The sequence below is a fragment of the Seriola dumerili genome, unplaced genomic scaffold (assembly GCF_002260705.1).
Source record: "Seriola dumerili isolate Sdu_G_001 unplaced genomic scaffold, Sdu_1.0 BDQW01000138.1, whole genome shotgun sequence".
Taxonomy (NCBI): domain Eukaryota; kingdom Metazoa; phylum Chordata; class Actinopteri; order Carangiformes; family Carangidae; genus Seriola; species Seriola dumerili.
This window is the reverse complement of record NW_019174393.1, coordinates 16274070-16291252: the sequence shown is the minus strand read 5'-3', so window position 1 is coordinate 16291252 and position 17183 is coordinate 16274070. Positions and strand designations below refer to the sequence as shown.

At 43.9% G+C, this 17183-nt stretch overlaps 1 protein-coding gene across 1 annotated transcript; it reads right to left on the bottom strand.

Annotated features, from left to right (window-relative positions):
• Positions 1–1398: 1398 nt before the first annotated feature.
• scaf11 (SR-related CTD associated factor 11) lies at positions 1399–15809 on the bottom strand. Its single transcript, XM_022749822.1, has 15 exons — positions 15666–15809; positions 10994–11040; positions 10748–10893; positions 10436–10519; positions 9389–9468; positions 9153–9232; positions 9026–9063; positions 8864–8937; positions 8258–8383; positions 7164–7264; positions 3851–6148; positions 3004–3332; positions 2668–2838; positions 2458–2577; positions 1399–1781 (listed from the first exon to the last, which is right to left on the bottom strand). Exons 2-15 carry the CDS (start codon positions 11010–11012, stop codon positions 1686–1688), a joined length of 3762 nt encoding a protein of 1253 aa, XP_022605543.1. The 5' UTR covers positions 11013–11040; positions 15666–15809; the 3' UTR covers positions 1399–1685.
• Positions 15810–17183: the final 1374 nt, after the last annotated feature.

Below are 17183 nucleotides of genomic sequence, written 5' to 3'. Positions count from 1 at the left end.
GAGTCGAGTGTGTGATTCATCCAAACTGTTTAATGTGACCATCAGACCAAAACCCCACAGATTCATTCATCTATCATATATGACAGAGGTGTCACATGCTCATGTTTTGAGAACCTGGAACCAGAACGCGTCTGACAGCCTTGCTTGTAAATGACTGAAAATAGCTCAATTAGTCTAAATACAACTTCATAATGTGTTTGCAGAAGATCAGGCCAGGAAGGTTTATACTGACAACCCATTCTGCACATGTACAAATTATTATACTCATGCCTATGGTCATCATTGTAGACCTTAATCATTGTGCGGTCGGTGAAAACCATGGTGAACCCACTCCACTGTCTGACCTCATCTCAGGACTGTGTGGTCGCCCCCCGACTCTAATGTTAGCTGTGTTACATCTGTTTTTATAGTTTGACACGTCACAGTAGGATAAACACAGGTGTAAATAACAAAGTTAAACATGGCTGTATTCCATTTAGCTGCTTCACTTTCAGGGTCCCGGACGTAGTGCGCATGCTGGCTCACTGGGACGCTTGAACAGAAATTAGCTACTGAGAAAATCTGTTGCTCTGCATAAAAACAAGCTGTTGTTATTAGTTCATGGAGTCTGGTAACATCATGTCATTCCCCGCGCAGCTCCACCCAACGTCAGCCTGACACCCTGAGGTCCAGGTTGATTGTAGAGACCTGCGTGGGTGTACAGGGCTCTGGTAGTTGTTTCCATGGATAATTTAAGGGAGAGAGAGACCTGAATGGACACGCACACATCACCGCACCAACCATAGTGTGAAAGGCTTTTGTTGGGAAATGAATTGAGAAAACACCACGGCTCAAAGATGGAGACGGAGGAGGGAAATCCTGCTGTCTTTAAAATGTTGAATGGCGGCGTTTCCTCTGACAAACACACCGAGCTTCAGGAAGCAGCTAATTTATTTCACTACTCTCTGGATACTTTGCACAGTTCATGTTCACGCATTGACATTTATTACACATTCAGGCAGGGTGTGGGGTCAGTGTCACCTGATCAGCCCCCCCGGGACCTGCGCCTTACGTTACACACTCGCTGCTGATTGGCTGTCCCACTTAGCGTCTCCTCAGCCAATCAGGGCCCTGATTACAATCACACTCATCAGATTCCAGCCCGTCACAGGGCCACAGAGATTAATAAAGGCAATGCACTGTATCTTTAAACTAGGCTTTCCTCTGAAACATTATATAATATTTAAAAAAGAACATTGACAATATTCAATTAATAAGCGATGCGATCAGGATGCCACGGAGGAGAAATTCATCGTACCAGCCGGCACCCTGGGAGGGGCTCTCCACTACATGAGCTGGCGTCGTTCACTGAGCGTTGCATCTTTAGTATCAACTGTCCCCCCCACCCCACCCCCCCACGCTACCCTGCGCTGCTTACAGTAGTTCCCAAGCCACGTGATCTATGCAAAATAAAGGGCTCTTGCATTACAATTTCTGATTGGGTCATTCTTTTTTTCTAACAAAATATGAAAATCTATAGAAAAAAATCTTCATCATTCAATAAAAGGTACAGATATCAAAAAAAGAAAAATGTTGGCGCTCCGTCATCTTTCAGTTTGGAGGCCAGATTCCAGCTTGAGGAAATTGCACTTGAGCAGCTGAATGGGTCAGCGAGGGCGTCGCCGCGCCGGCAGCAGGGCAGAGGTTCATTTCTTTCGGGCGTGCTTGTATTTGTCCACGTAGGCCTTCACCAGGTTGGCCACCTTACTGGAGTTCACCTCACCACTCTTGCTGTGACACACCTGAGGGGGAAATAAAAAACACAGTAAAAGGTCAAACAAACATTGGTGTGTTTAAGTGTGTTTAATCGACATAAGAAAACTGCAGCTGATCTTTTCTTGTTGCTGCGTGTGTGTTGAGATTGAAAAGTCTGGCAACGTGCAGTGCACTGTAAGAACCCAGATGGTTCACTCAAAACGAGTGTGGACACTTCTCACCCTCAATGGTCGCCATCTTGGCTTTGTAGCAGAAGGGGAGGGGCCACCAACGTACTTTGAAACTTGTGAAAATGGCAACAGAAGAATGAGGACAAGTGTTTGGTGCAGATGGCAGCGTAATGTCCATGTCACATGACACGGGGGCCACACACGGGACAGTAAAACGTCCATTTTAAGTCAAGTAATCGAAGCAGCCGGGCAGGTGAGGCGACAATCATGGTCACATGTTGCTGCCGTTGGCATTGCACAATGGCTGTGTTTGATTTGGGACAACACTACACTGTTGGAATTCACCCACTACGCCAGTGAGTGCACAGTGTACACAGTGCGCCACGTGATTTGAGACACAGCCGAGATGTGCCGAGCTGAGGAGCCGAGTGATTGAAGTGCTGCTTCTCTGGTAGGACTTCACACAGAAACGACCAAGGATGGTTTTTTTTAGATGCCCATCCTACACTGTGTATAAGTGAGACGTGTTTACCTTCTCCACTGCTTTGCGGACGATCTCCTTGTACTCCTCCTTGGTGATTTCCTTCTTTTGGTAAAAAGGTTTGATGGCTGTCTTCACTTCATTTATAGCTTTCTCTTGGATTTGTTGTTTCTAGAGCAGGAAGATTCAGAGTCAGACTGACTGAAAACAAAAAACACTCTATTGTAAGAAGGTGACGAGAAAACTGTGGCCGCAAGTTACCTTTTCTTTTTTGGAGCTGTCGGCTTGAGCCTTGTTATGACCAGGCTGAGTTGTAGAGGACGGCAGCACCTGGCTGGGTGCTGGCTGTCCCTGTGTCGCTATGGCAACACCAGCTTTGGTAGGGGTGGGAAGCAGGGCGGGTTTCCCATAACCCGCTATGGTACTCGCCATCTAGGGCAAACCAGAAAATGAGAATAAGTGTGTGCTTAAGAACAGAAAGAACTTTACTTTCTTATTTTAACTTAAGCTATTTTAATTTAACAGACATACAGGATGTAGAACTTAATCCCATCACACCATCAGCAGTAGTCCTGTCTACGTCCTAGTTTACAGTACCTGAGTCATGTGGCCATCAGGCTGAGCTGCCGCTGTCTGGCTGCCTTGCTGCATGGGGGGAGGCGGCGGGGGAGGAGGGGGGAGGCCCTGAGCGCCGACAGCGGGCACCTGAAGCAGTGGCACAGCAGGGTGGAGGTGCACGGGGACCTGAGGGGGCATCGCGTATGGCGCTGCGGGCTGCAAGCTGACGGGCAGGGCTCCTCGCGGGCCCTGCATGGGGTAGTGATGGTGAAGAACATTCAGCTGAGGATGAGGAGGAATCACGTTCATCACCGGCACCGGAGCGTTACCGGGGACCGCCGGGGGAGGGGGCTCACTTTTAGTGGGATCTGAGGAGTAAAAGAAACAAAATAAAGGAACCGTCAGAAAGAACTTTTGAACCTGTATGAAAACTAAAACAAATTTACCATTTGATTTCGACTACTGTATATTTATACAGATGTTACAGATATTCAATCAATTCATAATGAAAATGTGGCAGGAAATGCTCCGTTAATGGTAGAATCAAACCAGCAGCCTCTCATCAAAAACAGTTAAACAACTGAGACTTTCAAAGGAATAAATTAATAACTTCAAAGAAATCACAATTTAATCTAAAATTGAAAAGTGCAGGTGCCTGGAGGTAAATTTTGGTTTGTTTCGAGCCTGTTCACAGTTGTGCTACAGCTACTAAAATGATCTTCTTCTCCTGGCATCAAAGAGAACATTAACCCCAAAACACCACCACTACTGCTGCTCCTATGTTAACGTCTCCATGTTCTCAAGCAGAACCTCCAGTGTTTCTGTGGAGTGATAACTAAACAGGAAGTCCTGGTTTTCAGTTGTGGAGAGACTGACGAGGACTGACCTGCTGCTGTCGGCTGCTGCTGCTCCTCCTCTTGTCGGTTCCAGCCTCCTGGTCCTCCTCTCTCCCTCTTGGAGTAATAGTCCTGAACGTCAGCGGGGAGCGTCCTCCTGACAGCCCAGCTTGATGCTGATGACCATCCTGACCGGTCCAGCATAGAGTCACTGGGCTCGGACTCTTTCCTCCGGCCGCCGCCCCGGTTCTCATTGAAGCGGCTGTACGCGTCATTCCCTGAATTGTTGCCTGTACCTGAGAAGTTGTTTCTGGGCTGCCAGCGGTTGTCGGCCGTTTCCTCCTGTTGATTGTAAAAGCCGCGGTTGCTGCCGCCGCTGCCGCCCCGCCCTGCACCCCGGCCACGTTCAAACCCTCCCCGGCCCCCCCGGCCGCGTGTCTCTCCCCTGTTACTGCTACTGTTGCGGTTGTCTTCCCAGCGTGACCCGCCACTGAAGCCAAAGTCCCGGTTCCTGCTCTCGGCTTCACCACGAGTCTTTTCTGTAACCCAGTCAGGATTTTCTGACCAGCCCTGGCGATCAGGGGAGCCTTCTGTGGGCACGCCGTTTTCAAAGCGGCTAGTGCCTCCATGATACCTCCGTCCCTCACCACCAGACCCGCTACCCTGCCCCGACCTCCACCCACCCCTGCGCTCCTTCCTTTGCGGAGACTGCTCTCTGGATGCCGGCCCCCAATCGGGGCTGGGCCCCCGTCTGTAGGACCTTGTTCTGGATCGAGACCTGGACCGAGAGCGGGACCTAGATCTGGAGCGACTCCTCGATCGCCTTCTCCTCCTCTCACGACTACGGTCCCTCCTAGAATAGTCTCTCTCACTGTCCCGGTCCCTGTCTCTTTCTCTGCTGCGAGCCCGGGAGGAGTGGCTGGAGGGCGGGCTGCCGTCACGTTCCCTGGAGCGTGAGCGCGAGCGCCTGGATGGTTCCCGCTTGGAGTCCCTCTTCGGTGACCACGTGGAGGACGGCGAGTGGAAGCGAGAGCGCCGCTGCCTGCTGTTCTTCCTCTCTTGGCTCTTCTCCCTCTCGCGTTGGTCCTTGCAGCTCTCGTCCTTGGCGACTTGGCTTTCAGAAGAAGAGGGTCCCGCAGCAGCCGGGTCAGCGCTCTCCTTTGGTGGCTCCAAAATGGGATTGTTCCCATGCTCACTCATGGGCGAACTGCAGTCCATGGGGACGACATTATTGTCATCCTTGGATGGACTGTCAGCCTTGGTTCCTTCCCCAGAACTGTCCACCACTGAAGCTTCTTCTGACCCAAGTGTTTTCGTCTCAGTGTCCTCAGAAGCTTTTGTCTCAGGCTCGGCCACATTTTCCTCTGACTCTGCAGCAGAGGGAGAACCAGGAAGTGTCAAGCTCTCATATGACTCTGCCTTCATTTCCTTTGGAGATTCTTCTTCACTGTCGGCTTCTTTTGACTCGCTGCAAATCTCCATTTCATCATCCTGCTCAGTTTGCTCATCACAGTGTGGAGACATCAGGTCTTCCAGAAGAGCATTCTGGGAGTCAGAGGGTGATGGAGAAGACCTTTTCTCAGAGTCCTCGTCTCCACAGGACACAGGGCTGGCTGGCTCTTCTTCCTCTATTTTGCTCTCGTCGCCCTCAGAGCATGAACCAGGGCTGTTAGGAGCCATGTCTGAGGGACAAGACAGGTCCTCATCTCCCTCATGCGGTTTCTCTTCTTGTTCATGTTCATTAGCTTGTTCCTGAGTCTCATCACTGTCCTGTTCCACATCTTTACTCTCTGATTCTGCACCCTCTTGCTCATCGGCAGAGTTGAACCCGTCCTGGTCCTGGTCTGCATTGAGGCTCCCTTCAACATCAGACTGCTGTTGCTCTGAGTTATTTGCATCCTGTTCTTTGTCTGTTTTGTCTTCTTCTTCCTCTTCCTCCTCCTCCTCCTCCTTCTCCTTGTCGTCACCTCCGTCACCCTCTTCCTCCTCCTCACTTGCTCCTGGGCTGCTAACGAATTCAGGAGAGCGTTTTTTTCTTGTTGTGGCTTTCCGCTTGCCGCTAGCCTTTCGGTTTGTTACCTGCTTGCCCTTCCTCTTGGCTGGTGCCTGAGAAGTCTTGACCGGTTTGGCGGACTGGTTGGTAGACGAGTCGGAGTCCGATGAACTGGACTGAGGCAGTGATGAGGGGTCAGACGCGGGAGTCTCTTCCTGGGTTTTACTGTTGCGTCCAGATCGCCTGGTCGGTAGAGACTCAGCCTCTTTGGTGGGAGCTTTGGAGGTCGAGGCTCGGCTGTTTCTCTTCTCTCCTCCTTTGGGACATGTGATTGCGCAGACAACCCCCTCGAACACTGTCGGAGAAAGAACCCAATGTATTTACTAACAGAATCAGTGATTTGACATCTAGATTGGCAAAATCTATAAACACAGATTTGCTAAACTACAACCCTTATTCTACTACAGTAAGGGTTGTACACTCTACTTTTTCATTGGCAAAAAGTAGCAGTGTACAAACATTCAGCTAGCAGCTTCTTTTTTTTTTTTCCAGCCGGTGCTGACTGGAGCTTTCACAGGTTAAAATGGAGAATTCACTGCCAGCAGGAGGTCATATCAGTTTGCGCTAATTAAAGGGTAATGTAGCTTGATGCTGTCTGTACTCGCCCAAAGATCATTTGTGAAGGAAAGACACTTCACTCTGTGGCACCATGTCTCAATTCTGAGTGGACTCCCTTTTTTGTAGTTCCAACAACTTCAACAGAGTGATGCGTCTTCTCTCCAGCTGAGCGTTTCACGTCAGTTTCAGGAGGATAAAGCGCCCACTTAAACTTTCATTAATGTCATACCAATATTATATGTTGACCAATCTAATAGTTTGAACCAAGACCTCCAGTACTTGAATGAACTAGCTCATGACATCATGACGCTGCTAATGATACTTCATTGGCGGATCAGGATCAGTCCACACACGCTGATTGCAACATCCCTAATGTTAATATTACACACTGTAGCATTGCAGTTTGTTGCTTTATGATATATCAACATGTGAAAACATAAACAGGACACTGTATTCACATATTTGTTCTAGTCTATTTAAACTATTTAAATCGCTGATAAACTTCCTGCTTCCTCTTTCATGACATTACTTCTCAAAACAAAAATCTCTACCATTTGCACACTGTGTGTGAAAGCCATTTAGAAATTTAAATGTGAAGAACACATCAAAGAACCCAACTATCAGATCTTTCAAATGATACCTCATAAAGAAATTTTACTTTTTATTTGTACAAAGTTATGTTATAACAAGCTTACGTTCTATCAGCCATCACACAAAAGGATATCCACAACGATGTGTCAGACGTGACTCACCAAAATGTCCGGAGCCAAACAGGGAGCTGGAGGTAAAGGGAGATGAGCAGATACCGAATGGAAACGAACTGTGGTTCCAACTGGCGGGATGGAAACTCTGCCTGTGTAACAGACGGTAAGCATCAGTGACTGAACTAGTAACAAAAACTTTCTCCTGATTTTGGTTGTTAGTTTCTCATTATTGTATCATCATCACTTCACAGTTTCAGTTACAACTTAACTGGCCTCATACTGTGTATCCAAAGTTCTGTTTGGATGGATGCTGATTACTGTGCATGAACCAGACTGAAAATTGGACAACTGACCCAAACATGCAAGTAGGAGACTTAAATCACAATAATGAGGAAAATGTCCCTCACAAAACGGTGCCATCACCAGTCTGCTTAAGAATTAAAGCTCCTGGGACCTGGGAGGATAACTGACTCGTCTTTGCTCCTCTGGGGTTTTCATTCCACTGACACTGGTGTGGCTCATTCTGAAACGTTACATGAACTGGACTGTGGGAAAGAGGACAGATACTCGTATTTCTGTGCGTCTATGTGCTAAGTATTTTGACTGATTAATACAATCAATTAAACAGTTAAAATATGCAGGGACATCAGTACCATCTGAGCAGGTATTCTCTGCCATGGGTCTGACAGTTAACAGAGTGACATCGGACTTACCCCACAGCTGTTGACATGTTGCCATTTCTGAATAAAAACCAGTAGACTAGCTGCCCGCCATGCTGAAGCCTGGCTGTTCACACCAGAAGATTTTGTAATCGCACATAGAGCTGATCTTTGTAATAACCTCCTGAATTTTTACAGCTTTTTATGTGTTACTGGATAAACGGAGCGTCACTTCTTCTGCAACAATGAAGTTAAGAGGACCATCGCCCACAGTATCAGCATCCTCTCAAGAGGGAGTGTTTGAAAACGCAATCCTGACGATGTCATCCAGGTTATCTCAGACTGAGTTTACTGGCTACATTTCTTAGCACGAGTCACAAACTGAGGTTGAGGAGTTTGAAAGAAGTGGACATTCAGGAGGCAGTGGAAGTCTAATGAAAGATGCTGTAAAGCCATATTAGCAGTGAGCTGGGATTTCAGTACCTCGAGGTGCCATTAGCAGGGATGGGAGCAGCAGGAGAAAGCCACGGACAGTCTTGTGCCTGGGGTTTGCACTGTTTGAAACCAGCGTCATATGGGATGTCCTCTGTCACCCAAACAGGCTCTACACTGCAAGAAGATGAAAAAAAGATAAGAGTTATTTATGAAGAACTTCCCAAATGTTCGAACAGCATCACTTACACTTCAGCTGCAAAAATATAGTCTGATGTTGCATCTGCTCTAAACAACATTACGCAGATTTGTTTCAGTTATATTATGTCAATGTTGGACACTGATGGGAAATACACATACAGCTGGTGTGGGAAAAATTAAATAAACAATGTAATAACGTGTTCAAATTGAAACCAGACCATTGGAAGCAATGTACCCTGCACTCCAGCAGGGGGCCTTCTTAAAATGCACTGTCCCCCTGACCTAATAACCTCTCTGTAAAATGGGATACTGTAACTGTCTTACAACTAGTGAGAAGCACTGCAGATAGTCATCACACCAAAGCACCTTATTGCAGACTTCTGGCAGAAAACACCAACAGTGTAATTTTCTTAATTAACCGTAATCTAATAACTCACTGAGGGAAGTGTGACTTACATGTCCTGCGTTGATGTGGTTGTTAATGAGACACAGGGAGACAGTGACCAAGTACAGCATTCTGTTCCTCTCACCTGGATAAAATACATCAAACACTAATGAGATTTAACATTACATTCATGCACATGAGACAATGTAAAAGGAGCGAGTGAAAAAACGCACCTTTTTTCTGCTTAGAGAGGAGGGGTCTTCATCGTTACCTGGAAAAGACAGATACAGACTGTTAGATCTTCCTGACAAAATGTGAGCAGGTCCCACATGTTTCTGTAGAACGAGGGGATTAACATACATTTCCTCACAAGTCCTTTTGTTTTGGCGTCTGCCGTCCTCTCCACCTTTTGTCGTCTCAATCTTCTTGTCGGCTTATTTCTGAAAAGAAAACAACAGCTAAATATTTCTGGTATTGGTTTCCAAAAAGAAAACTGATTTCAAATAAGACAAATTATTCTAAATAAATTAAATAGAGTATTTTCTTCAGTTTCTGTAAAGCAGACCTTATGATCCTATGAAGAAAAAAAAACTCACTTGAGACAGATTTTTTGTCCGGGGTTTCTACAGCAGCAGCTCTCAGCTTCAGGTTGAGTTGCTCGCTTCTTCACAGGAACCTTCAAAACAACAATGACAGAGGGGCATTACATTTTAATGCAAAACTGTAAATAGGTTGCCTGATACAGTGTTCAATCAAGGCTCTGTGTGCTTAGCTGAGAGCGGACCTGGTGCGAGTTTGACATGTCTGACTGACAGCTGACACGCTGGGGCACAGAGACACAATGTAAACAAACTGACTGGAAACTGCGGCTTTGAAAGCAAGAAACCACATCATTTAACATTTAAACTGAAGTTGATCAAAGTCCTCCAAAGTGCAAACTAGTCAGCTAGCAAATAGAGACACATGAAGAAACAGCATGCAGACTGGTCTATGCACCGACAGAGGATAACCTTTTTATACCAAAATTAGCAGGAATAAGCAGGTTTGCCTTTCTGTCCGGAGAGGATATACAAATGTAGGAAACCATGTCATCACATGCTGTTACAGAGCACACACACTCACACGCAGATGCATGAGAGAAAGAGTGAGCTGTTAGCTGCCTGCAAACTGGTAAAACGCCACATCTCATCTGCAGCTTGGTGCTCCAGTCAGTGTCGGAGCCTCCTTGTGAGACGCTTCGATTGGTGATAGTGTGTTTTTAAAACTTATTTTGGGGCTGTGGCTCACTCTCTCATCCCTGAGCTCAATGTAGCAGCAGTGTTTGTGGTTTAACAGCACTGTGCTGGACAGGTGACAGGTGTGTTTCAGTGTCTGTGCTCTGAAAGACGTCACAGCTCAGAAAAGGGGCCAAAATTTGCATGTTCACCCAGGTTTTGTCTTTACATCAATGCTGATCGGAGTCGATTAATACCCGTGTCTACTGGGTTTGACCTGGGTCTGAATGCCGATGTTTGCAGGTCTTAGCGTTTTTTTTTGACAAGTCGAAAAAGGGGCTTAAGAGAGAATATGCACTTTCCAGAGCAGGTCATTTCAGCTGAACTTTAACATAAGGCATCTTTGAGATACTGAGTTGGATTACTGACCTGAACACAGCTCAGATTCCCATCCCATCTGTAAACATTAGTGAAAGGTCTTCTGTCCACTGGGCAGGAGGGAGCCATCTGTAACTTCAAAGTAAAGTGAAGAAACCAAACATTATAAACACATATGTACTAAGATAAGAGGCACATCGTTTAAAAGATAAAACAATGAGATGAATGCTTAAAACATGTGGAACATAATAAACAGTGGTAAAAACTAAATCACACTATTTTAAATTATGCTTTTATGCTTGTACTACTGTATGGCTAGTTTACATGGAATTGAAATTTTAATGGTGCAGCATTGAGCCTTACCTCAGCCCATGTGAGGAGACATCTGAGGCAGAAGACGTGGCAGCAGCTATCAGGCATGGCGAGCTCGCCACCGGCCAGGACGCCCAGACATATAGGACACCTCTCCGCCTCCTCAGCATCCGTCCCGTCAGGCGGACCCTGGCCGCCTAAAAATACAGGTGAAGAGACAGATTTTTTATGATGCATCATCTGATATTTTCTAGTCTCGCAGAAAGACCACAACATGGAGCCTTCAACGTCACTCACCACTTCCAGCTCCAGTCATGTCCGGCCCCGGGCTGTCCTGATCACCACTACAACACAGAGAAAAGACAGAGAGAAAATGAAGATGGAAGTATTGCTGATAAAGAGGAGAGGAGTCCAGCTGATGAGGGTTATGTACTTTGTTTAGTCTACTGGGAAATTAAACTTAAAATGCATCATCACAGCAGCAGAGTGACTTTTTACCCATTAGATTGGTGAGTTTACGTTTCCAGTGGTTGGCAATGTTTACAAATCTCTACTACGTACGTGTTTTAGATGAGGTGAGCTCATACTATTAGTATGGGGTGTCGCTTTTAATGATTTGCATGTTTATTGCATCCTCTGCTCAGATGGTTAGCCACTCCCTACTAACAGCTCCCACAAATTATAAACTAGAATTACTGCATGGCAGTTGTGAGTCAAGTTACGGTTTAAATTTACTTCCATCCAGACCATTATATGTAGTGAGGACTCTGATGGAATTTAAAAAAAAAAAAAAGGCTCAGCCAATAAAGCTGAATGTGATAAAACACAAAGTTGTAGTTATGACAGAAAACAAAATTTTTCAGCAAAGAAGCTCCAAATTCGAACATGTGGCTGCTTCACATATCTTCAAACCTGCAGCACAGAAGATCAAAACAACTACGACAGTTTCAAGGTGGGCGTCAAGATTAGTGTCACCAATTCGGTATCTGACTAAATGTGAAATATAGTCACAATCTGCCCCTCTGATCCTGAGTTATGGTGTTGAATAACGGGGAGAAAAGTGTTTCTGTAGAACATTATGTCACAGATAATATGTCATCACTTCAACATTATATGTTATTAGACATTTGTGTGAAATGGTGTCATAATTAGCATATGAATTCTTGAATTATGACCAAAAAGCATTTTGTGAGGTTACAGTGAACTTGAGCTTTGACCAACAAATTCTATTCAGTTCACTCTTGGGTCCAAGTGAAAGTAAAATTTCAAGAAATTCCCTCAAGGTGACACTGAGATGTCATGTTCACAAGAATTAGATGACTGAACAGACGGACAACCCCAAAACATAATGCATAAAAACAATAAATGCTGGCACCGCCTACACAGACACTTCCGTGACTCCCAAATTAAAAGTACTACTGAGAAAATCAAAGTACAGACACTTCATTCTTCCAAGACAAAGCAAAAGAAACAGCACAATCATTTGGATGCAGACAAATGGTTTTGTTCAAAGAGTGAGAGAGGTTCAAAGATTGCTGTTGTCACGGTCTTTCAACCAATGAAAGAGAATGAAAGCCTAAAACAAAATCTAGGATGACCATCTCACAATGTGTCTGCTGCTGCGACCTACATCTACTAACCAAACAATAGGCATGCAGCATAAAATAACGGCTACATACATTTATGTATGCTAAAAAATACTTAGCTCAAGGCCTTCTTGCAAAATTGCCCCCCCCCCCGATTCAGGTGTTATCATTGCACAGTCTACATATATTTATCACATCCATGTTGCATATTGTGGCCTGCAAAAAACTTATAAGATTGATGAAATCTCAGTCTGTAGGCGTCTTTAGAGAAAGAGTGAGGAGCTCAGACATCCAGGGGAGAGATAGGATGTCTGGACTTCCTTTCTTAGCCTCCTGTCATGGTGACCCAGACCTGGACTAAGCAGCTGAAAATGGATGTCTGGATGGTATTGATACATTGTCAAAGTCTAACACCCATAGTTTCCAGCTTCCAGTGTCACATTTAGCAGAAATAACATTCAGCCTCAAAGAAGCAAGTGCACTGTTTGTGCTAATTTGCCTAAATCAGCCAATGTACCACCTGTACGTTAGCCGTGAGCTAGCTAGCAATGCACACACAGACTGTGTCTGTGGGTCTCTATAAGATACATTTACAAAGACAAGTAGAAACATTTTCACCTTGCACAGCTGCGTCTTTATGTCAATTTGCAGCGTCCTGGTCAAATTTGCATCTAAATGTATCTTTTTATCGATGCAGAATTTGTTAAGACGAGGTCTGGAAGAGCTTTTAATGAGGAGCAACAACTAATTCAACACAAAGCATGTCTTCATCTCATCTTTGCTTGGACTTATACAATTACACCACCTCTAAAATTCACTGTGTTCAGTCTTTAAGGACCAATAAATACGATGGTTTACATCTGCCAACATCTGGGTTGCCCTGGTAGCTCACCTGGTAGAATACATGCCACAAACAAAGCTTGGTTAGAGTGGGTTGCTTGTGTTTTCTGTATGCAGTGACGACAGTGTTAAGAAAGCTGAAGAAGACCTTGGCAGGTTTCTCCTTCTCAGTAAAGTACATCAAGCAACGTTTTCACTACAAATCATCATCCTCTCACCATGACCACTGCTCTACTTCAGTGAATGAATGAACGTAAACAACCGTACAGCAGTCGCCTCCTATTCAGAAATGAAACCAGGCCAAATTGAAGTTACCTGGATGTAATGTATGGATTACAGCCTGATCACATACATCACATCAAAGAAAAAAAAAATCATGTTACAATTGTTTTGACAGATGATGCATTTGTGATACGACTCATGATTTCAGTTGGAATGATCTTTTTTTTTTTTTTTCACCAAGAAAAAAAAAACAAAACAAAAATGATGATTTGATTTTTGTTGGGTCATGTACCAAAAAAGCATGTTCCCTTACATCTGGAGAATATGATTCGTAGGCCACGGCATATCTGTAGCACTACTTTATTTATGGTTTTGTTGGTCTGTTGTGACACATTTTACCTTTATCGAAAAAGAAAAAAAAACTGCAGCTACTGCAATTTGGATATTGCATTTGCCCACATTGTGATTTTGATAATATTTCAATCAATTGTTCAGCCTTAAGTTTTAATAATGCTATAAAATCATATCAGATGCTTACACAAAAACAGAGAGAATCCAGTAATCCCTGTGGTCTGTTATTTACAGAAATAAGACCAAGATATGTAGAGAAGGGGGCACTTCACTGATGGAAAAGTAAACTTGTTAGTGCTTCCTGGTGGATAAACTGGTAATGGTCACACTACTTGTGTGACACACAGTATCTTAGTCATTTCTTTTTCCCTTTGTAAATGTTATTGTTGACATTCTAAGCTTTATTACAGATCAGAGTCAGGAATGCTCGACTTCACCTACTTCTAGGATCCATGGACAAGGGAAAAAATCTGAAGAAAACTCAGCACTACTTATGAGCAACTTTATTGTCAGACAAACGTCTTTCAGCTAATGGCCTTCATCACAGTCACTCTTATTTATTCTTATCTGTATTGACAACAGCACAAACAGACAATAAATGGGTAAGGAGATGGCTGGACATGCAACATATGTTCTTATGACAGAATCATACCAGGGACATGACGTGGTATGCATCAACACAACTATTGCCTACCAAAGAAATACCAATATCTTTGGTATATCTGTACTGCGATCTCTTGTAATTTATCAATAATATATATGTGTGATAAGTTCATTTCAGCCGATATCTTGGCCAGGCTGTTGTGAGGGATTGTGTGGGATTTTACACTATTTAAAACTTCTATAATCTAAACTATTGATTTGTTAAGCATAAAAAATTACATATACAGATTATGTGTTATGTATAATGTCATCTATTGTTATTTGCAGCCTTAATTTTGAACTTTTAAGCGTTCTTGTCACATAGTTAACTCCAGAAGTGAAAGTGAAGTATCTTGCTGTTACTTTGACTCACTTCCTTTGGGACCAGTGGCCTTAAAACCAATACACACAGCCACTATTGATAACAGTTGAGAAGTCTGAGCAATCTGATCAGATGTGAGTTTTTGACTTTAAGGTCCAGAATCCAGACTGTTATTTACCCTCTGAGTCATGGTGAACAAGCATTAGTCCAGCAGGCCATCACAGCTCTTCAGCTAGCTGACAATGAGCAAGAAATCCTGTGCCTGAGACTTAAATCCTCTGGTGGCTGATACACAACAATCTTGTTTTCCCCACTTTAAGTACGGCGATTTTAAAATTTGTAAAAGTGAAACCTACTCAACGGACTCAGGCCACAGCCTGCGAGAAGGAGGACCCTCGGGTCTCATTTCTAAACACTTAAAATAAACCAAGTCAACACAGGCCATTAGTCTCTAGCCTTGTGCTCCAACTGTCATTTCAACTCTGTTATTCGTTGTACTTAGCTTCCCATTTAACTCCACCGGCTAACTTGTTAGCCTAAAAATCTCATATCAAGCTGTAGCCTGACGTTAGATTGAATCCTAATGAAGTGATTGTTGTAACTAAAGAGCAGTTGAGTTGGCAGGTAGTTACTTGAGAAAGCTTGCTGCCGTTTTGGGTAAGCACGGCCTGGCTCCTGCAGACACAAAATTAGCAACTTGATCAACCATTGCCAACACGACGGTGACAACATGGTTGTTGTTGGTTAGCCAGACAGCTATTGCTAGCTAAAAACATGGCTACCTACTAGCTAAGTGGCTGTTTTTAGCACGGCGGCAAACAAGGCTAAATAGTGTCTAATATTAGCCACGAAGATTGCACTGAAGGTCACAAGTTAGCTAGCTAGGTAGCAGCAGCAAATTTAGCCGAAAGCTAGCTAGCTGCTTTGAACAACAGCACCTGCCTACGTCGCTTTTACCGTGCTAGCAGTTAGCTCTAGTTAGCAAGCGGCAAGTGTCGTTACTCACCTATAAGTGCAGCTGCGGCTGGTTTGCACCTCGTTATGTGTTTTTACCGTCCAAACTCCTGCTATGAAATGCTGACGAATCGCGCTATCTGGGAAGTGTTTTTGGCTAAAAACGGAGCGTAGCTTTCAGAAAGTCTCAGCCACATGTCTCGCGGTCTGACTGAGAGCTGGTGCAGCTGGCGACACCAACCGGCGCCGCCGAGCATTGCAGGGCAAAGTGGATTTGTCCGTCTGGAGGCATTCACACTACAAAGAAACAACAACAACAGGTGGTGGAGCACACAGAAAGTGTATTCAACCTTCCCTCTTTTAAAGTCAGGTGGATATGACTGACATGCTTTTTTTGTCTCCTGTATTTTTTATTTTTTATTTATTTGGCAAATAATTCATACATTTGTGGTTGTTAAAATTGTGAAAGGAACCATGACTGAACAGAGTGTACCAGCGATTGAATACAAACCTCAATGCTCTATACCTCGGAGAAACATCATAGAAAAAAAATCGAGCAAACAACATGGCGTCAAAAAGCAAATTAAACAGAAGGAACTCAGTTTATGCTTTAGGTACAAACAAAGTGTGACCCAGAGCAGTCTTTCCACTAATGCAGAAATTCTCACATTCACAAAATATGTTTCGGGAGCTGTGGAAAGTGGAGCGCTCAGCAAAGTCATTAACAATTCAATTATGTTGAAAGGAATGAGTCAGAGGAAAGTGTCCAGTAGTTAAACAGAACAAATGGAGCTTGTTGGGTTATATCAGATAAGAGGGCTGTTTCAAGTCCCAACTACCAACCAGGAAAACTGAGTGCTGAATATTAAAACACAGGCATCTGTTCAATTGCCTCTATTCAGTAGAGAACACAGGGAGCCACGATGAGAGCACTTAAACACTCATTGTTAGCTGGTGTTCTCTGCAGCAGTGGTTCCACAACCGTTTTTTCCAGATGTATCTCCACAGCTGATTAATTTAAGTCATTCTTATGTCTCAAACGTGTTAACTAAACTGATCAAAAATTGAATGTTACTTAAATCTAATACTTGGATTAAAGTGGATATTGTTATAGAGTTTAGGTCAGTTTACCACCAGGAGTAGCAAAAGCTGGATGTTTCAGCCATTTATCCTCATTTATCATTACGTGTGGCTATTTCAACTATTTATCCATTAATTTGAGCTATTTTAATAAATGTATCGATTAGGCTACTTTGAGGACTCTATTTCATTCTTTTAGCATTAGTTATTAGTTTTTGCTAACTATTTCTCCATTACTTTTAGCTAGCTCATTTCTCCATTTGGTTATTTTTAGCCATTTATTTCAAGTAGGTAGCTTTGCACATAATTTTTAGCTAATCATTTCAACCATTTAGCCATTACTTTTACTTATATTCTAGCTAATTCATCACTTAGACTACTTTTAGCAATTTATTTGAACTATTTACTGTTATCAGCAACTTCCAGTTATCGGTTTAGTAAACAGTTCATGTGGTATTTTCAACCTTTTATCCATTACCTTTTTTTGGCT

Excerpts from the sequence above, each read along its gene's own strand:
- scaf11 (XM_022749822.1), bottom strand. Across the intron at positions 9,469-10,435 it reads GGAATCTGAGCTGTGTTCAG|GTTCCTGTGAAGAAGCGAGC; the intron begins GTCAGTAATCCA and ends GTTGTTTTGAAG. Across the intron at positions 6,149-7,163 it reads GTTTGGCTCCGGACATTTTG|TGTTCGAGGGGGTTGTCTGC; the intron begins GTGAGTCACGTC and ends TTTCTCCGACAG.